The 26920-nt window shown below is 47.3% G+C and overlaps 1 protein-coding gene across 2 annotated transcripts in view; it reads right to left on the minus strand.

Annotated features, from left to right (window-relative positions):
* MAML3 (mastermind like transcriptional coactivator 3) overlaps positions 1-24745 on the minus strand; it is a 363464-nt gene extending 338719 nt beyond the window's left edge. For both annotated transcript variants that reach the window (XM_045202491.2, XM_024568820.3), the window contains exon 1: positions 23317-24745. In XM_045202491.2, the coding sequence (XP_045058426.2) occupies positions 23317-23784 (468 nt within the window). In that variant the 5' untranslated portion in view covers positions 23785-24745. The remainder of the gene's footprint in view (positions 1-23316) is intronic.
* Between the last annotated feature and the right edge of the window lie 2175 nt (positions 24746-26920).

Genomic DNA, 26920 nt, shown 5'->3' on the forward strand with positions numbered 1-26920 from the left:
GGAGTGCCATCCCATAAACCAAAAGACTGTGAGTTCGATTCCTGTTCAGGGCACGTAACTAGGCTGTGGGTTTGATCCCTGGTCAGGGTGCCTATGGGAAGAAACCAATCAATGTTTCTCTCTCTTTCTCCCTCTCCCCGCTCCTTCCTCTCTAAAATCAATGAAAAGCATATCCTCAGGTGAGGATTAAAAAAATAAAATGTTAAAGACACCTTATAAACCAGTACATTCATGATATTATAATAAGACAAAAACATGATATTCTGAGCATCTCAAACTTCCTCCAGGTAATGCCCTAGTCTATAGCTTTGTAAAGAGACAGCTACAATCTGGAAAGAGCTGGGCCAGTTCGGACCACATGTACTTGTACACAGCACTGTGACTCCATATTTAGTCCCACCTTGTTCCAGAAAGGTTTAGGGTGGCTTAAAAATATACATGCAAAATAGACCATAATGTTTATCATAAGGGATTGACAATTTTGGAGAAAGGGAAAAGGTACATATATGTCTACATGCACACAATTTTATAAAGGTTTGGAACATTATCCCCCAGTTTCACAGCATGGCACCGCTGAAGAATGGAGTTGTAAGTATCTTTTTTTACAAAAACATACTGTTTTAAGTTTCTACAAAGTAGATGATAAATGACACATGTTCCTATTCTCTCTCTCTCTCTCTCAAAAGTAACATTGTTTTCTGGATCCCAAGTCTGAGGGGTTCAGAGAAACCCCCTTCTCAGCCACAGAAAAGGTATAGCACAGCCTTCCCACCAAAAGAGCCATGTGTGAAGTCCGTTATTACTGCCGACCACTTAGATCTGAATGAGATGATGCATTTAAAGAGTAAAAAAAAATTTAACTCAATGGAATGGGGCAACAACGTTAAAAGATGGTAGATTTCTCCACGTGCAGTCAGACGCTGCGTGCATCCTCCAAGTGACAAAGATGGGCAGGCGAGAGCACTCACTCACAGAAAGAAATCTTTGTAAGCTGTCTGGGGTAGAGCAACGAGAAGTCTTTTTTATTCGACCTCAAGACAAATAAGACTCTCTTTGAGCCACTTTTCACTACCAACCCCGAAAACTAAAGTTTGAAATGTAAATCCCTACGTTTTACTCCAGTTTTTAGGAGAAACCCAGATTTCCCTCCAAAATTTCTAAACGTTTACCGAAAACCATTTTCTGGTCTTCTCTCTTCTCAAACTTCCAACTTGAGGCGTCAAAATACTCTTTCTTCCAACAGGTCTAGGTTTATCCTTGTCTCTGAGGTTTCTCACAATACGCGTCTGTGCTCTCCAGAGTGTCCTTGCGGCTCCCTGTCCATCCTGTCCTCTCCCACCACGGCGCTGTGTACCCTGCCACGCCTGTGGCAGCATCCCTGGGAACTCAGAACTAGAAATGACAGCTCCTCCCAAACGATGCCCAGGATACTCCCCCTTCCTGATTCTCTCCTAAATGCACTCAAGACCGGGCCTGTGTTGACTTACTTTTTGCAGCCCCTAGGAGGTGCCTAGTGCAGTGTCGGTGTCCCTAACACACCAACGTAACTTCCTTAGAGGGCACTGACTACGTCTGGCGGGAAAGTGTCCAGGAGGGAAAGGCATCCAGACACTTCCAAGTCTCTCTTAATTTGGAAAGAAGTAATGACCATTAGCATGTGCTCTCTCAGGAGCCTGGGGACACTGCACGCGTCACCCCCAAGCAGCACAATAAAATCTAGATGAGAGAACAGATGCCAAAAGCCATCACAGAGTAGAAGCCCAGAAACTTCTTTAAAAAGCAGAACCACCAGGAAAGGTGGATTTGGTGTTTGAATTTTCAACACTACTGGGCCCATTTCCAACTCTAATTAGTCTTGAGTTGACCCTTCGTCACAGCCCTTTAACAAGGGAACTCCTAGGAATCACAGATTCTACCTTGTCCTCGATATAGGAAAGCCCATGGTACAGGCGGCAGGGATGGGGCCGCCTGAATTCCACGGTAGGGGCTGTGAACAGGGTCACCTGCCGGTCTCACCGGGTCAGCACCCAGTCCACAAGTGCCCTGTAACCCATCCAGCCCAGTCCTACCCAGATTCTATAATGTGAAGAGGCAAATTCTTCCAAAACAAATGATTCATAGAAATTAATTGCTCTCTCATGTTCTTTAATTAAAGAAACTGGGCAACGACTTTGGTTTTTTAATTAAGCCCAACTTTAGCTTATTTTTCAATATCCTGAAGTTTTGACATTCAATTCATATAGATTCTATTAAAAGACACTCCAACTCATATCAGAACAGAAATTAACATTAATATTTAAAGTAATAAATACACAACTTAAAGAACTTTTTTTTACAAAACAAAAGCTATTAAAGTGTGTTTATTTAGAAACAATAAAGTACTCACCATGAAAAAGTGTATTGGCAATCACACGGCTTTATTACTTGTCCTTTGCAAGAATCCAAATTATATCACTCACATATAGTTGCTCATATACAAGGCAAACCAGCTGAACGTCTCCTATATACAGGAGAATGTACATGTTTTAAAGAGGCAACACCATAATTCAATTGAATGGACTCTCTTTTAAAATAATAATGGACTGTAATGGACACTGTAAGAACGACAACAAAAGCCACAAATACTGAAGACATCTCCAACAGGCTCGCCAACTACTTGAAAGGGGTCTCCTCTATCAAATGCGTGATCTCCTCCTAGCCCCCTCCCCACTGCCTGCGCACGCTGTATTTTCCTGCTGAGACAGCCCGCCCCTTCCACACTTCTCACTCACTGCCTCTGGGCCGCCATCCCACGGCCACTACCCCAACGACAAGCCAGGGGCTTCCAGATGTCAAATCCCCGGGCACCGACTACTGGCTACACCCTCCTCTGCTTCCACTGCACCGCCGCACTGGTTGTCCTCACAGATGAGTGGTACTCCTCCTCCTTCACCTCCTTTTGAGGGGCTCCTCCTCCAAAAAGCTACTGAATGTTGTTTTCCAAGGTTCCTGCCTAGTTCTTCTCTTTTCATGCTACACACCCTCTGCCAACTCCACCCACTCTGAAGTCTTAGCCATCTTCAAAGGTCAGGCCTCTGGGTTAATTCTAGGCTGCATATCCAAGTGGCTACTGGACATCCTTCAGAGAGAAGCCATTAAGCTTTGTATGTCCAGAGCTGAACCGATCATCTTCCCTCCAAAACCTAAGGCATTTCCTGTTTTGGGTAATGATGCCTTCACCCGAGCCACAGATCCTGAAGTCGCCTCCGATTACTTTCAATCACCTTTGTCTACTCGATCATTACTTCCTTAATGTTTTTGTGAAAATGGTGTCACATCTCCATCTCTACCTACCACTCATCTACTTAGAGCTCTTTACCATCTCCTGCTGGAATATTCAATAATCTCTCAACTGACCTCCCTGCCTCCAGTCCTTATCTCAAACCCATCCTTCACAGGGTTGACACAGTACTTTATCTGAAGTCTACTGACCACATCACTCCCTTTGAAGGTTTCTCTCCACATGTATCATAGGGTTTAAGTTGTTGAACATGACATAGAAGACACCCTGAATCCCAATACCTGCCTACCTTACCAGCCCCTTCTCCCATCACTATCTGCCCTGAACCTTCTGTTTCAACAGCTAAAGCACTTGGGAGTCTCTGCACAGGCCCTGTGGTTCACACCCCCATCCTTCATCCACCCCAATCCTCTTTAAGCTCCTCCAGGGCAGGGGCAGTAGCCCAGGTGCAGTAGTCACTTCGGTGCTTTGCCCAGCTGCTGGTTCACTAAAGGTACCAAGGGAATGGCAGTAATCAGCAATGGAGGGCAGTATGTGGCAAGTCCAACAGTGTTGAAGGAACCCAGACTCCCATGGAAAGTCATTGCCGTGGGGTCACCACTGACTCAATCCTTTCTGCACAAGAAGTTCAAGGGAGCCAGCAACAAAAGCTCGCTCTTCCCTGCATCACCTACCACACGGTCACGCTGAATTTTTTTTGGAGGAAACATGTCGGCTACCCACTGAGCCTTCCATCACGAGGCACAACAGTGGGCATCTGGGTGATGTGCTAATAATAACAGCTGATATTTATAGAGTGCTTATGTGTATCCAGAGCCTGACTGCAAATTCAACCTGAATTCTCTCTCTCGGTTCTCATTTTGGCACTGAGAGGATGAAGCTACTGTAACCCCTGCTTTACAGGTGGGGAAACCGAGGCCCACATATCAAGTAACTTTACTGAAGGCACAAAGATTTGGTATTAATGAAACTATTTGCCACAATGCAAGCCAAGTCTCCACGTATATTTCACTTTGTTCCCAAAATTGTACGTGGGTGTCAAGAACGGTCCGTGAACGGAAGATCAAAAGAACCTTTTGTCCTGAAACCTTTGAGCCAGTGCTCCGACCACATAAAGTCACTTCCGTAAATTACAGAATCCCTGCCTTCGCCCGGTGCCTCACAGAAGGCATCACCCGCACATCAAGACTGAAGGGATGCAACAGACAGACCCTCTTCACGGGTGAGGCCCCTTGTCTGTCCATCATCCACTCTGTTTCCCCGTAGCTCCTCCCCCCACCTTGGAACACATAAGAGATCTTGGGATCTCGCCTATAAAAACAGGAAACTCATCGCTTCGGGAGGTGCAGAAGCCAAAACTACTCACTCACACATACAGGCTCAAGAAGGATTTAGATACACTGATAGATGAGAGAACTCTGTTGGTTCATAAAAAGGGAAGGATGGAGAGGAAAGTACGGAATTTGGAGGAAACCTTGCGCCAAGGCACAACCATGCTTCGCTATAAGATGATTAAGTCCACAGGTATGTACTGAGCACCTGCCATGTCCACAGGACTACTGTGGGGCCAGAAGACGGCAGGGGGTTAAAGAGACAACAACACACGCCTTCACAGAGCCTCAGGCTCCGAGCACTGCCTGGTTCCAGCTCGGGAGCGCCCGCTCACGCCGGCCGCTGGGTTTGTGGGGCAGAGGCTTCCTCCTACCTCGAGGACCCGGGGAGTCCTCCGCACACACACCACGCACACAGCTCCAAAGGCAGCTGGGCCAGTCCTCTAATCTGTGCTCAAACCCAAGTAGGATTTTGACTTTGGCACTCCGGGAGGGGAGCAAACTGACAGAAGTACACAGCACAGGCTGAGAACAGCCACAGCCACCAGGCCACGTGTAAATGCGTCAGAGAAGTCATCGTGTCCACATGTCTCTCTTAATAAGAAGTGACATCCTTCTAAAAGCACGGTGGTCACGAGGTTGTGGGCAACTGGGCGAATAGGTTTTGTTTACCCAAAATAAGCATCCCTGCTGGTCTCAGGCCTGTCCACGACTCTTCAGCTTGCTCCTGGCTTCTGAAGGGCCCGTGTGCTTTGCTGATAAGCTTAGGAGAGAGGAGAGGCACATACTCTTTGAATGCATGTACTCCATCCCTTGCCCTGCTCTCCTGGAAGAATACAATTAATCAAGCAAGAGCCTCAGCAGAAGCTGGAAAAAGAGAAGTTCTTATTAATTATTGACACTTGCCACAAAGCGTGGCCTACCTCTTCAATAAGTCACCTCCACATCTACCAGGCCCTTCGTAGGACAAACGAAGGAGATACAAAGACGACTTCCAGATCATGATACTTTTCACAGCTGCACAGTCAAGAAGGGGGAAAACACCTTCTATGTCTTCCTCTGGCGCTACCCGAAAACCCTGGACTTTGGGGAGGCTATTAGAAAAAGGTTAAATATGAGACGAGGTAATGATATACCGAGGGACCCACGTCAGGGTTGTTTGAACACTACTCAGAGGCAACTGCTGTGCGGAGTTGGCGACCATGTTAAGGAGCGCGGCAAGGCAGCAGAGCCTGCAAGTAAATGCCTCTGTGAGGCCCTCAGAGGAGAAGGCTGAAGACTTCTTATGTTGCACAAGCATCCTTGCAAACATTCACTCTCTGTCCTTTAATTCAAAGATGTATTTATACATACCCCCATCCAGTAATGATTTCCTGTCTGTGGCATATGTTCTCTTATTGTTCTTTGTTTCATTTTAGCTTTACAAATACGTAACTTTACGTACCCAACAATACCCTCCCCTTTCTTTTATCATAAGCTGCAGGGTGTCTGGTCTGCATCTTTAGACGTCATCTTTCATTTATTCTAAACAAAGGTGTCAGTTAATTATTTAATATTATCGTTTCAAGAAGCATTGCCTGAAAAAGTTCTATTTGTGTAACTTAAAAATTAGTATGTAACCCTTTCCTGCCCCTAAATCTAGATTGGACCCCCTTATAAAATTTGTAGTATTACCCAAGGTGCTTTGTGCTATCAATTATAGGGTTATGGCCAACCAACTACTCCAGCTACCCGATTGGCTCATCGTCCCCTGGTGCTCTGTAATGATAACTAGATAGTATGTAATTACAAGGTCCCCAGAAGATGCTCATAATTTCATCACAGGGCATTTTGTGCATGTTTGGGACAGTGATTAGAGGACAACAAAGAGATAGCATTTGTAACTCTCCCCAGCTGGAATGCAAATGAAGCACCCTAAAATTCAATTATAAGAGTCCTTTAGGTATTAAATAATTATAATACAAATCACATTGGGGAGAGTTTTTTTTAATTGAACTGTCCCCATAACCCCTGAAGATTACATTTCCTAATAGTTTGTAAGACAACACAGCTGGATTGTCAGATTCATAGTTCTTCATCCAACTGGAAGAGCCAAAGGCAGACCATTCAATAGGCTGTTTGTCCTTCTGCTCTGTCACCTACAACACTTACCCAGTGACCTAGCAGCCAGCCAAGTCTCGCTGTAGCCCCACTTACAACGTGCTGCATAATGAGAAGGCCTGATATTGCTGTGCCGGTGTAAACGGGCTGTAGAGGTATTCAAAATTTTAATTTAATGGAAACGAGGATACTTCATCTATTTCCACTTTCCCCTATTCTTAACACCCAGAACTGTCTTACCATGTCTTCCCCTCACCCTTTCCGCCTGGTCTCCAGCTTCCCCTCCTAGCTCTTTCTTATTCTCTCAGTCCTTCCGCCAAGCCTACCCCTCAGGGGAGCTTGTGATCCTGTGCTCAAACCTTTCGCAGTGGCTGTGGTTGGCTCACAGTGCCTAGGGCAAGGGTAAGGAAGGACCAGTCTTTTCTAGTCATTATCTTCTTGCTTCCATTTCTTAAAGGGAGAAAAGGTAAGATTGCTCCTCTAACACAGGCAACTCGGGAAAGTAAAAACAAAAATACCTCTCCCAGGAATTTGACTTATGTAAACACACTATCAAGGAAAAGCTGAAAGGATGTTCACACAGAGGCAAGGAGCTTCTATAGCCAACCTAGCAAGTAAACAGAAACAGGACCTAATAACCATCCCTCTGGATGCTCAGAATCACATCCGGGGCACAGGCATAAACACCCCAGCACATAAATACCCATTTTCAGCAGGTTTGTAAGATCTAGTTTCCTCCCTTAAAAACATTTTTTCCCCCAAGGCCGGTGATCAAAAACATAAAACTAAGGCCTGAAAAAAATCGGTTCCCCCAGCGGCACCCCAGTGTAAAATATAATCTCTGATTAGTGATTAGCGGAACATCACAGAAATAAATGAATATACATATACATACATATGTATTTTCTCCCAGTAGATTTGGCCTTGTAATGACCTTCGCTCATGAGAAGAAGAAACCCACTCATCCCAACACCAGAACACAAACTTTGAGGGTGTTCTGCAAACACAGGTCCCACACAGACCAAGAAGAGGGTGGCACCGGTGCTGTTCAGTCAGAGTGTTATTACTATCAGTTTCCTCTTAGCTCCTGAAATAAAAATATTCTCACGCACGGAGCAAGACAGCGACAGCCACCGCCCTCCCTTGCAGAGTGTGACTGTCTCCGAGACCCGCCTTCTGCTGTGTTTGTAGGAACCACTCTCCTGGGACCACGCAGCCCTTCCGGCTCTTCCCTTGCCCTTCGAGTCAAGGAACCAGAAAGGGTGACCACGACGACATGGAGGCTGCAGTCCTGGACTCAGGATGATGGTGCCACTCTGGCCAACGTGGAGCATGGTCACAGGGCCAGCCAGGGAGACCCCTCCAGAGGGAAGCAGAGTTAATCAGTCATTTTATGCACACACATGCCAGCTTCGCACATTGAAAAAATAGGCCCATGCAAAGCAAAGGGTCTATTTTAGCATGGTCTTGTAAAAACCAGATGGACTTCTCCTTTCTAGCAACTACACCGGCCCTGACATACTTCTTGGTTTTAGTGGTTCCAGCCTGAAGAATGAAGAGGTACCGTGCAAAGTGCTTCTGAAAAGCACTAAAACAAAACAGCGTTCACTCTCACAAGGAGAAGTGAGCACTGGTGCATTAAGGCATCTAATCATTAATTGGCATTCCTGTAGAAAACCTTCCTTTTGTGACGTAGCCACTGAGCTGCTATGGAAAAAGACCCCCATTTAACATTCCCCGAACAAGGGATTTGATTAGTGACCGGAGTAAGGAGGTGTGAATGCTCTCCAAGCAGGAGCTTTCCCGCGTGGCCTGAGTCAGCCGCCATACAGCAAGGCTGGCGCGGTGCCGAGAGCCCTCCTGCCAACGAGGCTGGAAGTTTCTGAAGAGCTACCGCAGACCCAAAGCTGGGAGAGTCCCCCAGACAAAAGCCGGCCACCGAGTTCCACAACTGGCCTGCCATGGCACCGTATGCTCCGCACATTGTCCTGCCGCAGCCCCGGGCCTGTCTTCAGCGCTCCCGTGTGCTGCGCAGCTGTCAGCCCGTGAGCTGTTTCATCATTATTTTCACTGTTTTATTACTTTTCTGGGAATTTCAAATCAGTGTAACCGCGCTTGATGCGTTGGGTGAAAAACAGTGTCTCCCTCCCCCTCCTCCTCTAACCTAATGAATTGCCTTTTTTCGTATCAAAGAGTAATGAGCACCAAACCACATAATATTTATTCATGGAACAAAAGGCAAAGGAATGGAGGGGGTGGGGGGAGCAGAAGCAGCTCCTGGGGGTGGAGAGAAGGAAGCTGTCACTCTGATCCCCAGTGGTACTGGGTTCAATTCACAGGCAAATCCCAACCTTTCCGCTCTTCCCATTCTTGCCTTAGAACTGCCTTCACGCAAGTCCCCAGTCAATGCTTAGAGACCCCAAGAGCTGACAGCAACCAAGTGTAACTCATCCTGTGCTTGACTGTAAAATGCCTAAACTTTTTCTTTCTCCCTTTCTCAGTGGAACGCCCACAAAATGCCACTTCTTTTCTCTCTGATAAGCATTGAACCAGTATACCTAAGAATGTTCCAGATAGATCTTTTCCCACGGTGTTATCATGGCCTCCACGTGTGCGGCATGATCTAGCCCAGGGAGGAAGAGCCATAGAAATAATGGCGATACTGGAGCCTTGCTTACCTTACATGACATGAGTTTTACCCCATCCCCCACCTTCTTTGCCCTAATCAATGCCTCCCACTCTGTTCCGCAAGTTTTCTCTTTCATCTAGAAAGTAGAAGATGCTATACAATAATAAGAGAAATAACAACCTGTGGCTCATCTTCTTTACACACACTTACGCTTTAACTGTCCCCTTTGAGAAGGATCCCTAAGGTGGGCAGGGCGGGCTGGACCAATGAGTCACATGAATGCTGAATGAGCCACTTGTTTCTCCAAGGCCACTCCCCTGAGTGCACAAGCCACCAAAGTGAAAGGCAAATGATTCTTTAAGGTAACATAGCTATTAAACAAAGGTTCCTCAAAAGTGATACACACTCGTGCTGTGGGAGACTAAAGGTAAGCAGGCCGCAGACAAGGCGGAGTTTTAACACCGGCAGTTTCTTCCTCCCACGTTAATACCCGGTGTCTTGGATTTCTCCATTGAAAAAATCTATTTTGAGAATTAGAAATAGAGATGGTTTAACTATGAAAAATATTTAAGTTTTTAAAAACCACAAAATGATCTACTTCTTCCTGTAACCTGGGCCACCCGTATGGTTGTGAAGTTTAACACTGAAGAATTTCTGATCTGGATAATTTCCCTCAAACCTAGTAACGGAATCCTTTTCTTAAGCAACTCTATTGCTTCCTCCTCTTATAGTCTCATTTTCTGTAAGTCTGTCATAGCTAATTATCTGTTTTCACAAATGTATTGCTCTTCAGTGTATCATAAACACATATATTATGAAAAGTTGAAGAAAACAAGTGAAGTGTGCATTACACTGTGAAGGAGAAGACAGACATAAATAATTACTCAATGTCTCCACTCTTTGTTAACAGAGTAACGAAAATGGCACTAGAAAGAGTGAATGAGAACACCAGAGCCAGTCCCCTTCCATATATGGTTGTCGCCACCCCGAGAGCCAATACCGGAAACAACTACACCACCACTTTAAGGTAAAGAGGGAAGCAAAATCCCTAGGTTGGCAGTCCTTGGACATTCCAGACCACAGGTAGACACCGAGCCCACCGAGCCCACTGAACCGGTAACACAGACAACCTGCATTTCTGCGGAGCGAACAAAGGCAAGACCCCCACCAGAACTCACCATCATTAAGCTCCCTGACTGTGGCTACCTGTTTCCTGGTGCTCTAATTCCAATCTGGACGCAAACTCAAAGGTAATAAAAGGCCCTGAATGATTCATATCGGTCCTTTCAATCTAAGAGAAGGATCAAACACTGAAAAAAAGCAATAGCTCATTTGAATCTCAATAGCCTGAGTACCAGGTATCCCTGATAGGCAAAGCACCAGGTCATCTGCTTGGTCGCCCCCAGTTGCCATTGCATGGTCCCAGTTCACCGGGGCCTCCAGACTATTCCATCTAACAAAGGCAACCTGCCAAAAATATTTTTTGAGTATGGTTATTTACAGTTATGACAAACAACTTTTTCGAATCCTTCAATAGGTTCTGGGAATTAAGCAACATGAAATCCAAGACTAAAATCATTGTTTCCATGCCTCATTGAAGAAAGTAAATGTTTTTGAAAACCCAATAGCAGCTGCAAAGCATTTAGGAATTCCTAGTTAAACTGCAAAATACGTTTTCAACCACCCAGCCATAACTACTTCTAAACTGAGAAGTTGCTTCTTTACATAAACCACCTCTGTTTACCAAACATCTGGTAAAGGGCGAGCGCAGGATGTGAATAGTAACAGAATGTTACCATCCTGAGGTGCCGACCTGTACACACCACTGTGAGAAAATACCGAGGGTGATTAAAGACAAATACCACCTGCACGCTTTGCAAAGGGGCCATGGCTCCCGCCACACACTCTCCTCTGAGCCAGGGGAAAGGATGGACTGAAATACCACAGTGGATTAGGACTGGGGACAGAAGGAGCTGAGGAGAGAAGATGGGGAGCAAGCAAAGGGAGTGTACGTTTTATCTCTGCTGGGGACTGCCATTGTCATCACTCAGGTCTTCTGAAGCCCGAACTCAAGGACAAACAGAACGACTGTGTCTCATTTATTCCACTGGTGATCAGAAAACTTTCTTGAGTTCTGACATATGTTGAATTTCTTTGCGTAAATGTTAATGACCAGATACTCCTATTTATGAGTTTATATCCATAGTTATTAAGCTCCTTTAAAAAAAAAACACCCACTAGGTCTGGAACACTTAATTTCTGTAAGATATGTTTCAAAAAAGAAACTCCATAATAAGACACGACTTGATCCTAGTCATTTAGTAGCTATTACCAATCATCTCTGCCCTTTTTCAAAGAGAGATAAAGAAAACACTTTCCAAAGGAATTAGAAGTTTACGGCAACATGGCTGCAATCTCAATAGTTTTTAGAAAACAGTTTTGCTTCATAATTATAATGAGGTAGCTATGAGATAACTAGTATTCCATTTATGATTCTAATCAATAAAAGGTAAACATTATACTTCACACAAAATGCAAGGCAGCTGCCCATCTCACACGTGGGTGAAAGTCCTCCTTCAAACTTTCTGGTGCTGGAAATGAAAGAAACAGACCCAGGGGGAAAAAAGTGGGATGACAGGGCCCAGAGAGACGGCAGGGCAGCGAAACTGAGCCTGACTCCTCACACGTGACTGTCAGCCGACGTCCAAGGTTGGAATTTGACGGCACAGCCCGAGCAGCACCTTGGCGGATCTCTCGGCTGACCACAGCGGACGGCCTGGGTGCGAGATGCCAGGCAAGGGCCTTCTTCGCGTGCACAGCCAACCCCGGTATTTGAGCTATTGAAAGCGACGAGACCTGGCTGTCTTCCAACTGAAGCCGCGTTAACTTGGCTGGCCAAAGGGTTTTTGCTCACTGAGACGCTGTGTCGCACCCATAAATGGCAGAAAACCACTGCCACTAATCAGCATGTAGGTCGTATATCAGTGATTTTCAACCTTTCCCATCTCACAGCACACGTAAACACAAAAATGCTAAATGCTAAAAATTACTAAAATGCTTCAGCACTCCTAAACATATATTTTTTGCCTATCTGACAAAAAAAAATAGGTTTGATTTTGATTCACCCACACCGGATGGCTATTGTTGTGTGGGCTGTTGTCACTTTTTTATCTGACAATGTAAGGTTAAAGAGGCTGGTGCCCCTGCCTACGTCGCCAGGTATCGCATGCTTTATGCGGTGCACCGGGTGAAAATCGCTGTCATACATGGAAGCAGAATGCCTCGTTTACTGGCATCACTTGGTAGAGAAAGACCTGGAAAGTTTAGGCAACCGAGCCTTACGCCCCCACCCTTGGTCCATTTCTGTGGGTAAAGTAACTGCTTTCTACGCCGTGTACAAGTTTTCGGGTGCTCCTGTTGCTCTGACAACGGTGGGATGAGGCAGTGGCAAAGGACATGGGAAAAGGGGGGTGCCCAAGGCCAGAGTCTGTGAGGCCAGGAGACAATGACGTCGGGCTCCCCGTGATGAAACGGGGGGACCAGGCAAGGCCGGGCACTGCCACGTGTCTTTAATTTTGACCCTTGTTCAAACTCGTCTTAAAACCTGAAGGCAAGGCAAGTAGGCAAGGACTCTTCCTGGGCACGGCGTGGTTATTTAGAAAATGCAGCTGCTCACACCAGCTTTTCCAGAAAGAACACTTCAGCCAGGTGAAGGCAGGACAATGTTGGAGCCACGAACACAAATTCTGGAGTCAAAGTGCCCCAGCTACGTAAAAACTGAGGCTACAGTTATGAGTCTCTCGGGGTAGGGAAGCTGCTATGCCAAAGGCAAATCAAAATGACCAGGGGCTCGACAAAGGGCGGTCTTCAGACCCCCTGAGCACACGCGTGGAATGGAAAGTGATGGCCTCCTCACCGTCTGAACAGGTGCTGTCAAGGCAAGGCCATTTGGGGGCATCTTCTAGCGTCGGCCAGGTCAGCAGGCTGTTATTAGCATGTCACACAGATGACGGGATTAGTCGGGGTAATTTAACCTGGAGGAAGTGGCAACTCGCAGACCTGCCGCCCTGGTACTGTACCACCGACGGAAACGCATTGCACAATGAAGCCACGCAGGTCTCGGGCACCCTGTGAACACGAAGCTGGGGAAAGGTGAAGAGAGCTACAGACCCGCTCAGGGAAGTGAATTTCCCACCCGCGCAGCACGGGCGGGAGGGATGAGCACAGACCCCCGGACTTCCTCTTTAGGGCCAGATGAAAAGAGGGAAAGTCATTCCTCTGAGACGTGCTGCCAGATGCAGACTTTACAGCCTGATAGTGCTCACCCTGGACTGCAAAGACCAACACCAGTTCCTACAGTGGACACTTTTTTAAGCCATATTCGAAAGCAGACACAATTATCATTTGCCCTAAAGTGGGTTGTAGTAAGGTTCGGGTGCTATATTAAATCATATGGGATCAAGAGATTTTTTTTTGGCCAACTTTTTTCTGTTTATACATATTATATATAGAGAAAGAAGTCCAAATGTGCTATAGAAATGTTCACATATATATGAGGAAAATACAGATAAGCATATTCATTGTAGTAATGTTAAATTGGCAAAAAAAAAAAACAAAAAAAAAAAACCCAGGAAGGGAGAGAGATGAGAGAGAGAGAAACTACCAGTGTTTCTATCGACGGGGTCACTCAACAACTTCTGGAACATTCGTCTTCTAGAATACTATCTAACAGTTAAGAAAGAATGAGTTGAGGATCTCTGTGTATTGACTTGGCCAGATCTCCAAAATATGGTATATGGAAAAAGAGGGTCTCAGAACCTTATGCGTAATATAATTTCATTTATGTAGGAAACGACTAACATGCAGTGACATACAATATTTAGTGTACATGTAAGCAAACAGAAGCTCTGGAGAGAGCTTCCAAATCATGGTAACTTCCAAGAAGCGGGTACCCCTGAGGGAGAGGAATCAAGTCCTTTCCTAATCTATTTACTGGCAGGGAGCAATTCATTCCACAAATACTCAGCGCTCCTCTCGTGCACAGCCAGGTCTTTTTCTAGTCATGAGGAATATGAAGATGAAGAAAGACACAAAGTTCTTGTCCTCATCTATTTTATTTCTGTATTATTTAAAAGGGTAACAATTTAAAAAAGATGCTGTCATCCCTTCACCAACATTTCAGCCAATTGAACAACTCTGCGTGGAACATTTTCACTCATCGAGACACCTATTTCTTCTCTGAACAGCTTTAATTCTCCTGTAATTGGGAGGGGTGTTTTGTTTTGTTTTTTACTACTAAGCCGAACTTAGCTCCTAGTAACCGCCAACCACCAACCCTAACTTTGTCTCCCTGAGGCCATGAAGAGCCTTAGTCCTTTCTCACCCGACAGCTCCTCGAATACTCTAGAAAGCAATCGGTGTCATCCGCTAAGTCAGACCAAATACCTCGGATCTTCCTTCCACCTGCTCTTCCTGAGACTCGGTTTCAAGTCCTTTCACTTCTTGCTCCCTTCTAAATGCTCTCCCCTTGGTCTAGTTTCCCCCCCAAAAGCTTGATGTCAAGACATGGTGCTCACCAGTCACCTGGTCAAACAAAAAAGGAAGGACAGACCTCATTTTTAACAACCATCCTTCCATCTGATTCTCTGCCACACCAACTAATTTTCTCCCTCAACAAAGGGATTTTATTTGAAAAATAACGAAATAAGAGTTGTTACAGAAAGCAGCGCAAGAAAGCTACAGCTACAGGAGGCTTGGAGGAAGACACGAAGTGTCTGGCACCTTTAGGATTTCCCTAAATGTTAGTTTATTAATGACTTCTATTAGCATGTTCTCCTAAAATCACAAAGACCGCTTCAGACGGCTAATCTGAAACGTGAACCGAGGCCCCGCGTGCGGCCAGTGAGAGCTCCGAAGCCGGGTCTCTGGGCGCCTGCACACGGCGTCCGGTGGGAACCAGGGGCTCAGCACCGGGGCCTTGGACCCCGGCCTGGGCGTGGGTGAAAAATGCCTCAAATCACTCAACTTGAAGACTGCACTTGGGCAAAAGGTAAACAATGAAGTGAACTGAATGTAATTCATAAAAACAGACCTAGCATGTGTATACCTTTATTCATTTGAACCTAACAACCCCTCTGCGAGGTAAAAAGAATGAGCCCCGGTAACGGTTCCGACCAGCAAGGAGACACAGCGACAGTGAAAAGCCAGCGGGTCGGAGGCTGGCGCTGAAATGCAGCCCAGCTGTCCTTTCACTTCTTCCCGGGCACTCTACCACGGGCAGCGCCGCTTCCTCGCTCCAAGCCTTAAAGAATGAGAATGTTTAAAAAGTTGTGGGTAAATCTGCATGCTCCTGCATTTTCAACATTCTAGGGGAGCCCCTTGTCTCAGGCCCCGTTTCCCAACAGCAGCAACACTGACGCCTGGCCGAGGTAATCCTCGAGTGGCGGCTACTGCGGGGTGTCTGGCAGCATCCCTGGCTTCTACCCACTGGCCTGCGGTCGCACCCCTCCAGGTGCCACGACCAAAATGTCTCCCAATGTTGCCACAGTCTCCATGGAACGAAAACCACCAATTTCAAGGAAACCTGTAGTAAACCCATTAGAGTGGCAAAGAGCTTTGAAGTATTTTAGAAACATGATTTCTTTCCATACACAAACAACATTGCCTTTAGCTCTGGAAAATACATATTTGCATTTCAGTAAGGTCTGCAGGTTCAGAATAGATTACAAAAAAGCAAACTTCACCTCTATAAACTCCCCTGGCACCTACCGCAAATGAGCAAAACCCAGCATCTCGCTTTATGTCTGTCTCCCTAGCCATGCAGCCCAGGCCATGAGAAATCCTCAGCCCCTCTGGCCTCTCCTGCCTGACTCTCCACAGTTCCTTAAAGCCCATGACTGGGTACCAGTCCCCTCGGATTCACTCTCAATCACTGAGCTACCTTCATAACCTACCAAACACTCAAGGAAAGAAAATAACCCACCACCAGGAGGAGAAAGGGCACAACGGAGCCGAGCAAGCCTTGAGTCACAGCGGCGACCCAGGCTGAATCCGGTCAAACAGACTCCCAGGCACTTCAACCTTGTCCCCCGCCGGGAAAGGCGACAGGAGTTTTCTGGAGGCGGAGAGACCTATTCTGACATGGAGGAGACGCACAGTGCTGTACCCTAAGGACGTCTTCCCACGCGCACGTCAGCGCTGGAGAGTTCACCGTCCTGGGAAACGTGGCTTAACCAGACTCTACCCGACAGGATGGAGATGGAAGGAGTCGGAAAGGAAATTCTGGGGGTTGTTAATTAAAAATTAAGTATTTCTCTTAAGTTTTCTACAGTTGTTAAGGAGGATGAACATTAAGGAGAATGATTTGAGGCATTTTTCACCCACACCCAGGCCTCCTTGCTAAGGAGGATGAACATTAATTATTCATATTTCGTAAGATCCCACTTCAGCCTAAAGTCATTCCAACCAATGGGAGGTCCAGTAGAATCAAAATGTGTCTAGATTATCCTTCAGGAATCACTTCCCTTATGTCAGAGAAAGTGCTGCGAGCCTTTTGAGATTTTTATTAAATTCCCCCAAGGATAGTATGTGCAGGTTGCCTTTAAAAACCTGAGCTGCAGCAGTAATTTCTCCTTTCTAAGCCTGCGTGGATTGGGCCCTAAGGGAGGCTGTGCTTTTTCCCTAGGCGGAGCTGCTCCCGCACCACTCAAAGTGCGTAACAGATGCGCTGGCCAGGTGGACGTCAAATAAAACCTGTGGGCCCCTCTCTGAATGGAGCCCTGTGATCTCGGAGCATTTGCTGCCCAGCAGGCTCTTGACTCCACCTTCTGAGTAATTCTACCCAACCTTGTTTCTCCAGTCCTTTAAACTTTCTTAGATTTGAGCACAAAAAAAAACTGTTTAAAGTTAAGGATAATTAATCAGTCCTTGGTGATAAGTGATTTGCAGAAGCTACATTTCCAACTTGCAAACACGAATAATGAAATTCTGGAATGTGTCTCTCCGAAAAGCATGCTGTATTTTTAATGAAAATATAATTTGGGGAGCAGTCATCTGTAAATCAGCTTTTTAAAAATTATTTATTTGTTTATTTGCAGAAACCAATGATGAATTAGTTTGAAAGAACAGGAAAGTAAAGCATAGTATTTTACTTAAGAAGTGTCATGAGAAGGGGCTGTAACTCAGCCTGAAGCTGTTGGGAAGTCACTGGCATCAAGCCTGATGCTGATGACGAGACAAAAAACCTGTTATCCTCTCAAACCCAGCTAAAATAATGCTGAAAATCTACAAAGAATATACATTGCCAAAGTGTTGGATGCAAAAGTGTGATTTAGCATTTTACCTTCTAAGAAGCATTATGAACTAGGTACCCATATTGTTGAAAGAATGAATGAAACTTTAAAATTCAATCTGTCCTCTATTTTTCATGCTAATGAAGACTAACTGGTATGCAAAACCAAATCCATAATCGATCTAAAATAATTGGTATCTCACCCAATTACTTTATTAGTTATAAGAGTAGGAAGCACCAAAATGAAATTTCTCTTCTTATTGCATCTTCCCACTCTTTGGTAAAGGTGCTAAAGATCAGTGAAAACACCAAAAGGTTGGCAGCAGGAGGGGGAAGGAAACACAAAGCAAACAGCCACAGAGTCTGAAAACTGAAAATCACCTCCGAATAACAGTGAAAACTGCAAAGCTATGTGGGAGAGTTAAAAGGCAGACACACGAAGTCTCGAGTTTTAAGTATGTTCCTCTTTATAAGATTTTGATGTCTGATTGATTTCACAGTTCTCTATGATGGATAGTAAGGAAAAGATGGCAGAAAAGATGGCCACCCTAAGCTCAAGAATACAGAACTGTTAATTAACAAACACAGAGCACTGATCACAAATAAAATTCCATAAATGACATTAAAGAAAACATAAGTACTTTAAATGCGTCCAAGAATTACTATGCAATGTGAAAATATGCAACATGGCTTATTATACTAGATTTCTTCTATGTATGTAGCACACCAAGGGGAGAGGAGGAGGGAGAGATGGAGGGTAAGAGGGAGACAGATCCCTCATTATTATCTCAACCAAACGGAACAGCCCTGTTAAGAAACCTTGTTAACAACCGCTGGCTCTTGGTCTCAGGGAAGTCTTTAGAAAATAACTCTATGTAACTGTTTTAATGTTTAAAAGCCTCACCCTTCTTCTTAGAGAAATATCAGTACACCATGTACCTGGATTGTTTATTTTCCTCATAGCAGTCAGCAGAAAATCTACTATGGTTCTAAAGCCTGTCCTTATACTTCTGAGACAGGATGGAAGGTGCCACATATATTACCTGCCTGAAAACTCAGCTTTCCCTGGAAACCAGCTCAGCCCAAGAGCATTTTATAGATTATGATTAATGATTAACTAACTCTGTTTCTACCTTTCTGATTGCCGGCTGGCCAGTACTAAATAAAATCCACCACAACCAAAGAACATAAATAACAATTAATATGCACTGGAGCTTTGGGCAGGGGGCAGTGAATGCTTCTTGGGATTTCAAAGAAAATACAAACACTTGTCAAATAGAGAGAAACAAAGTTCAACAAGTTCTTCACAACCTTAAGGCACACCCTGTGTGGGCTATTGGCCTATGGAAGGCTTTTCAAGAGACACTTGCCAATCTCACCACCCAGGGGAGCAGAATAGGAGAAACCAATGAAAGGGCTCATGGGAAAGATTTACAAATGGTTTGACATTACGAGCTTGCCAAAAACCTGGATATAGTAATTTACCTTCAACAGGATAAGAAACAGGAAACCAGATTCAATTATAAGGAGGTTTAGCAACGGACCGATCTGTTGACATTTCCTGGATCTATTCCAGGAATGGATGAGAACATTCTAGATGTGCTACAGTTCCCTCCAATATTCAGTAATTAATATGTTCATTATCAAATGAATTTTATGTGATTACTTCAGAGCAGGAATCACCCACATCCCTGCGGTGGGCGAGCTGTGTATGAGTTAAACTCTGAAGATCATGAGGGTGCTAATACGGTGAGAAGGCCGTGCAAACACGGACTGATCTAGGTCCGGGCAGGCTGCCACGGCTTTGAGATTGTGAAGACTGCGTTGCCGTGCGTTTCGTGTGCCTGAGTGGCCCCACCTTTGTCAAGGCATCTATCTCTGGCTTGAAAATGAATTTGTCCATTGGAATATACCTTACATTTGTAAGCAGGAGTGCAGTTCCAAGTACAGAGGATGAACAATGTCTCCTTCTGTTACCACAAATAATTAAAACTGTTTTTAGGAAAAGGCATGTTTTCAACTGAGACTCTCTAATAGGTGAAATCAATAGTTCTCACCAATAAGCCTGGGGGGGGTACTTGTGTATAAATAAAGTGTGGGGGGGAGTGGAGGGGAGCAGAGCAGGTCACCTGACTGCATGTCCAGAATGACCTGAGGTAATGCAGCTTCAAACCCAGGCCTGTGCGCCCTGCTTTCTGCCAAGGCTGTTAGAGACCCAGGCAAACCCAGGCCCCTCCCAGGAGTCCAGAGCCAAGGAGGGTTTCTATTTCACCTCACCCACCCTGCCTTTTGTTGGCTGGTTTGTTTTTTGTTTGTTTTTAATGCATATGCTTGTTGTGTAAGGTAAGAAAACAAACCAAGAGGTAAAGCCCTCATTAAACAGCCTTCTCAGTCCAAGCCAAGCAGAAAGCGAACTAATCAATACTTAGTACTTTGGACATATTGGCCCTACAAAGGTAAACAATAGCAATAAAACAGAGAAGAGTCCTATTCGTCTTTATTTTTATCATCGCCATTATCATTATTTGGCTCTGGTTGATCATCGCTTTTCTTTAGGGCTTCCCAAATAGAGGGCCCAATCTCCGAACTAAATACGATTGCCCTGTGCCCCACCAGAGCCCACCTATAGCCCAGCCTCCAATTCAAGAAAAGCAAGATCCACAGTGACTCTGCAACCTCTGTTTTCAAGATTTTAAATCATACATAGGCTAAGTTAAAATAAACTTTCATTTCAGGGACCAATGTGAATTCTTAAACTATTTTTAAAGGAAAAACAACTTGTAGAGGATGGTTTTAATTTTTTCTTTCCATTTTGTGGCACACCGAACTTGTATGCAACTCCTTGTTTTAAGATTTAAGGCTGTTTATTTTCATTACGCTCATCACACAGACTTGCCCCTGATATCAGTGAGAGATGCCCATGTGAAATACAGTTGAAGCCAGAATATACTTCTATTCTACTTATAGCCTTGGACTTTACACCAGTCTAATGAACAGGCTAAACTGTCACAAAAATTGATTTTAGAAATGTTATTTTCAGGCAATCATTTTTCAAGTCTATCTGTTGTTAACTTGCTAAACCGGAATTCACTATGAAATTTACAGCTTAGGTCTCATCCATTCAAGTAAGCAGTATCTTTTCATTTTCAAAAGTAAGCTCTGGCTTAGGCTTGCTACCTCCTTGCAGGTAACGTCAGGCTCCTGGGCTTGCTTCCACCAGCGGGAGTATATAAAACCCAGGAGCGCGCGCTCCGGGTTCTCCCCTCGCCCCCTCCGAGGGCCCAGCGGCACCCTCGAGGGAACACAAAACTTTCTGGCCGCAAACTCTAGTACTGTTGACCCGCGATGAAAAGCAACTGAGCACAGGGAAGGGCCCTGGCTTTTGTTCCAGCGGTGCCCAGCTGGCGAGGTCAAGCCACATAAGTCCTCCATCCCCCCCAAATCGGGGGAAATTCCGTGGGACTGAGATTTGGGAGCCTCACGAAAGCAGACCATTTCTACGCCATCCGCGCGTACAAACACATGAAAAGGAGGCGTGGAGTAGGCAAAGATAAAATCCTTAGTGCCTTGCAAATCCTGCTTCAGGCTTAGGCTCCCAGTGTCTCCAGATCCGCGGAAAGGCGCGAGGGGGGCGGAGAGAGGAGCAGAGGCGGCCCGGGGAGAAATCGGTAGAGGAGGGCGCGGGAGACACAGTCGAGATGCAGGGCCGGCCCCGCCCCCGGGTACAATCAGACAAGCTACAGTGTGCCAGTGGTTTTCGGCTTCCTGTTTGTAAAGCGAGAACCGCCCTCCCTGACTCTGGGGCAAGACACCCGTTCTGCCTCAAAACCGAGAACGCCTCTTCTTCGCGCGCCGAGCCCGCTCGGCCGCTGGAGGCGCGGGGCGGGGGTGGCCGCGGGGCGGGGGCAGGGCGGCGGGGCTGCGGGCCCCTCCCAGCCGGCGGCCTCCGGGGCTGAGCTGGGCAGCGAGGCGGACAAAGCGTTTCCCGCTCCCTCCCCCACGGCCGCGTCCCAGAAGGGAGGGGGAGAGCGGGCTGGAGGGCTGGAGGACGAGCAGGCTCCGAGGGAAGGGGGAGGAAGGTGCTGCCGGCGGGACTGGGCAGGATCGCGCCCCGGAGGGAGGGCAGGGAGGAGGGGCTGGGCGGCCCCCGAGAACGGGGAGGAGGGCAGGATTCTTGAAGGCCAAGATAAACAAATTGTTCCTCTTCACGTGCGGGGCGGGGGAGGTGAAGAGGGTGGGGAGCGAGCGCGGCAGCCTCGCCTCTTCCCCTCCCCCAAGCCGGCTCTTTGTCACCGAGCGCTGGCCTGAGCGCCGGGCGCTAGCCTGCGGCGGCACCGGCACCACCCCCGGCGCCGACGACTGCCAGACCCCGGACGTGTGCGATCTATGCACCGCACACTGCGAGGGCCGCCGATCGAGGTGCGGTGTGCGGGGGCTACGGGCAAAAGCGCTGCGCGCTCCAGGATTCCCATCGCCGGGTCCGCTCCGCACACCCGCGCTTCACTAACCCGGGTAGTGCGGTGGGGGAAGGGGCTGCAGACCCCTTTCCGAGCTTCCGCCCCCCCACCCCAAAAGGAAAGCAAAAGAACCTGAGACGGGAGATAAGAGAAAGGATTCTACCGTGAGGGCTAGGGGGTGGGAACTGTCCCTTCTTCCCGGAGAAGTTAAGCCATTGGCTGCTCCAGCTCTGTCGAACCCACCCACCCAGCCATTTAAGCCTCTTTCACCTCTCCGCCACCCTCCACTCCTCCGGGCTCCTGAGACGGGCTCGGAAAGTTGGCGGGGAGCGGGGCGGGGGGCGAAGCGGAGAGGCTCTGTGCACGCAAGTTTAAGAGAAGGAGGAGACACAATCCCCAGCGAAGTTGCGTGGCAGAGACTCCTGGCGCAGGCCGAGCACTCAGCTCTCTCCTCCCGCCCCCACCGGGCCGCTCCCCCCTCGGCCGTACCCGCCGCTCCACCTGCCGGGCCGGCCCGGGGTCTCCAGCTGCGGAGGAGCGCACCCGCGCCCCGCATCCGCGCGCGCTCCCGCGAAGGCGCGCGCGCAGCCATCCTCGCTCCCTGCTCACCCACTTCAAAGTTCATTCACAAAACTCTCAGACTTTCTCAGCCCAAAGGGGGTGAGCTGGGGAGAAGAGGCGAAAGCCTCTCGCTTCCCCCGCCGCCCCCCGGGGATTGAAGGCCTGGTGCCCGCCCAGAATCTGCCACAGCATCAGCTTCTCCCCGCACCCGGCGGATGTGCGGGGAGGGGTGGGCGAAGGGGGACCGGTCTGGGGAGGCGAGGCGGCATCGCGAGGGGTGGGGTGGGGTGGGAACCGTGAAGAGGAGGAGCGAGGTTTCAACTCTGGGTTCACTCTCTTTAAAAATCGGTATCTATGAGGAGGAGAGAGAGACAAACTTTTCCAGTGCCTCCCTCCGCGGCTCCTCCAGGCTCCCTCCGCCCCTCGCAGTCGTGACTGGCTCATCCCCTCTCGCCTCCTCTTCCCCAAATCTGACAACCCTGACAGATTAACAGGTAGCAGCGACCGCAGCTTCCCCCCCCTAAGAAAAGTTGACGTTAACCCTTTGACTTTAGCCCACCTCGCCCACCGTGCAAATCAGACCCCCCGTCCCCCACGTAAGAAGCTCCAGCCCCCACCCCCACCCCACGCGCGCGCGCGCCCCATGCCCGCTGCCCGCGCGCCCTCACCATGATCAGCGTGTGGTTCCTCTGCTCCGCCGAGGCGGCCTCCGCATCTTGCTGGGGTTTGCTCTGGTGCTGCTGCTTGCCGGCGCCGGCGCCCGATTTCTTGGCCCTCTGCTCCAGGGTGCGCTGGTAGAGGCTCACGGTGTCCCGGCGCTCCAGCTCCAGCTGCTCCACCTGAGCCTGCTGGTACCTGTTTTCGCAGTTGACGTGGTGCCGCCGGCAGCCCTCGATGCGCTGGCGGAGCCGTTCCACCACGGTGCTGTGCTTGGGGACGGCCGCCGAGCCGCCGCCGGGGCCCCCGGAGCCGCCGCCGCAGCCGGCAGCGGGGTGATTGCTACTCGGAGCAGCTGGAGTACTATTGGGAGTATTATTCACACCGATCCCGGCCCCGGCGAGGCTGCTGTTCAGGCTACTGTTGATGCAAATACTACTGCCATTCGCGGCAGCAGCGGGGGCTGCGAAATCCCCCATCCTGCTCCCCGGGCACACTATTTTGGAAGAACTTTTTTTATCCACCCCCCTATCAGCCTCCTCCTTGGGTCCAAGGATTAAAATAGTTTAAGTGGAACGCGGGGGAGACGCAAGCACATGGATGGAAACAGCAATCCCGACGGGGCGAAAAAAAGGGGGGAGAGATTTTGGGGTGGGTTTTTTGTTTCCCTTTTTGTAAAAACTGTAAAGCTCAAGGAGAAAAAAAGGGGGATCAGAATGCCATCAAACACCTATCAACAAAAAGAATCACAACAAACTGAGCCAGCAGCAAATCGGGTTGCAACTCAAGGGGAGATCCGCTCCTCGCCTGCCTTCTTTTTATAATCCATTATTTTCTAATAAATTCCAGGAGATTTCCGGTGGTTGGCAAGCATTTTCTCCCTACGTACCGAAAAACACACCCCATGTACACACACAAGCATATGCCTCCAGTGCGGACACGCGCGACACACACTCACTCCACACCGCATCGGAAAACGGCAAGCTTGCTTATTGCATTTTCCTTCCACAAAAAAGTTTTGGTGTTTATGCCGCCCCGTGTTCTCAAAGTACTTTGGCTGCTCAGTTGCATTTCACAGGATCCTAGATATCGAATCCTCGGGCTGGGGGAAGTAAACACATGGACAGTCCGAGGCGACTGCAAAAGTAGATCGGTGAAGTCCTTTGCAAAACGCCGCGCGGAGAGCAGCCCCTAACGCTCGGCTGGGCTGCCGCTGCCGCCGCTGCTCCTGCCACCATCACAATGATCAACTGCTCGCCGCCGCCGCCGCCTCCTCCTCCTCCTCTCGCTCCTCCACCTCCTCCTCCTCCTCCATGCCAGCGGAGTGATATCAGGACGCGCGAGCTCAGTAAACACGGCAGCGGCGGCGGCTGGAGGCCGTGAGACAAGCCCGGGGACACAGCGCAAAACCCGGCCCGGACTCTCCCCCGGCAGGAGCGGGCGCGGCACGCACCGGCAGCGGGCTCCCGCCTCCCTCGCCTCGCTCTCCCCGCCCCTCCCACGTCCCCAAGCTCACTAACCCAGGCTGGGAACCGGAGCTGCCAGAAAAGAGAAAAAGAAAGATTCTGGGAGATCTCGAGAATGAATCAACTTTTGACGTGCGTGTGTGTGCGTGTGTGCGCGCGCGCGGGATGGGGGGTGGGGGGTGGGGGCCACATGGACGCGCCCGGCTGGATTTCCTTATTCCAAGCGAGGTATCAGGGGAGCCCAAGTTGTTGTTATACATTTATGCATTGTATTGCAGAACTGTGCATGACCAGGCAGAAACATTGAAGCTTCACAGCAGTTGTCTGTCATCCCTATTCATGTGGAAAGAAAAAGGCAAATGAGTGACTTGTTTTTGAAACCCAGGTAATAAGTCTTCCCTAGTAATAACCTTCCTTATGGACACTCGTTCAAACTCTAGGCCATTCTTAACACATAAATGCCGAATTCTGAGCAAAAAGAAATAGGCATCAAAAAACTTGGAATATTATTTAATTCTCTGTACATAATGATTGTTGTTATTAAGGCAATTACTGTTTTACTTACCCTTGGAAAAAAATTAAAATAACGCAAGCAGGGACTCAGAGGTGAGACTAACAGTACATTTTAACAGACTGTTTTGAACACTAGGTGCTAATGACAGGAGTAATTAAGGGTCCTTCGCAAATCAAGTGGAAAGATTGCAGATTTCATGGACTAGGACTATAGGAAAACCACAGCATTTCACAGTTTGTCATGAGCAAAACAAAAACAAGCAAAAAGAACAGGCTTCCTGTATTACTAGATCTATTTCTCTCGGTTTAAATGAGTTCACAAGTACAATTAAAATGGAATAGCAACCACAGAAAGCAATCTAAACTTTCCATCATCTTTCCAGACATTGACTATCTAAAAAACCAGCAATTAAGAATCAAATATAATAGCCTTGGATCTGGACTTAACCTGTTGCATAATTTAAAAAAAATTAAAATGGAGAAATGTTTTTCTGATCATCAGTAAGATAAAATCTTGATTGTGGGTTGTTAATAATAAGGCATTTTGTATTATCTCAATAAATCTTATAGAATTAGTTTTTAGGGTAAAAATACACCCCAGTTTTCTAAAATAGCCAGGGATAAAAGAACTTTGGATTTCATGCATTAGTCATGAGATCTGATTTAAGCCATCTTCGTTTCTTGGCATTGCAGAGTAGCACTGGATGCTATTTCTAACCTCATAAAGTCAGCAATAAGAAGCTATATTTTTCTTCAATTAATCAGGTTTATGTGGTGAGCTACAGCTTTACCATCCTCTGGATTGTATGGTAAAATGGGGAACAAAACACGGTGCAAGCTTATCTCTACGTAGTGAAACTAATGTGGGAGAGCATCTGTCTTTGAAAGTTGCCATATTTTTTTCCAGAGGGCTAGTTAGTTAACATACAACCTTCTGTATCATAACTGCCCCTCCAAGTCTGTTGGAATTAAATTGAATTAGTTCTTTAGCAAGAACTTAGATGAGACCATAAAAATATAGAGGAAATTATAGTTACAAGAAAAAGGCTTCGCAAAGTAGCCTTGGTCTTTTTCACACATTCACTAAGTAATATCTCTATTAATTCAGGAAACACGTGGCTTCCCTATAGGGAGGAAGTCATGACTCTGCGTTCTCTCTGGTCTCTCTTCACTATAGTTGAATCCTTGCCCCTCCTCCTCCACGCGTCTGCACCAACCACACAAGGCCACCAGTTGATTCACAGAAGCAACAGGTTTGAGGGTCTTGATTCAGTTTGGAGACTTGGGTTCTCATTCCAATGTTTTCTTGTGACTCCAAACTTAACAACCAAAATTTTAACAAAATTTTTCATTGAGAGTTTGTTATTCTGGAAAAATAAAACAATAGCAGCAACGTGCATTCCCATCAAGCCGTTTACCTTTCTTATCATGAAGGAAAACCAAAAATACACAAGAATTTGCATCCTTCTCTTTGGGAGCCAGCAAGTAGAAGAGAGCACTTGCTGGCTTTACCCCAGAGGTCCCCAGTGACAATGGTTGTGCTCCTCTTGCACAACCACGGTATGTTTTGCTGTCCGAGTTTAGTGCACGGGCAGGCTGTACAGAAAGGAAAGGTTAACTGTTCATGGGAATATGC

Source organism: Desmodus rotundus, chromosome 9 (genome assembly GCF_022682495.2).
Source record: "Desmodus rotundus isolate HL8 chromosome 9, HLdesRot8A.1, whole genome shotgun sequence".
In the NCBI taxonomy this organism is placed as follows: domain Eukaryota; kingdom Metazoa; phylum Chordata; class Mammalia; order Chiroptera; family Phyllostomidae; genus Desmodus; species Desmodus rotundus.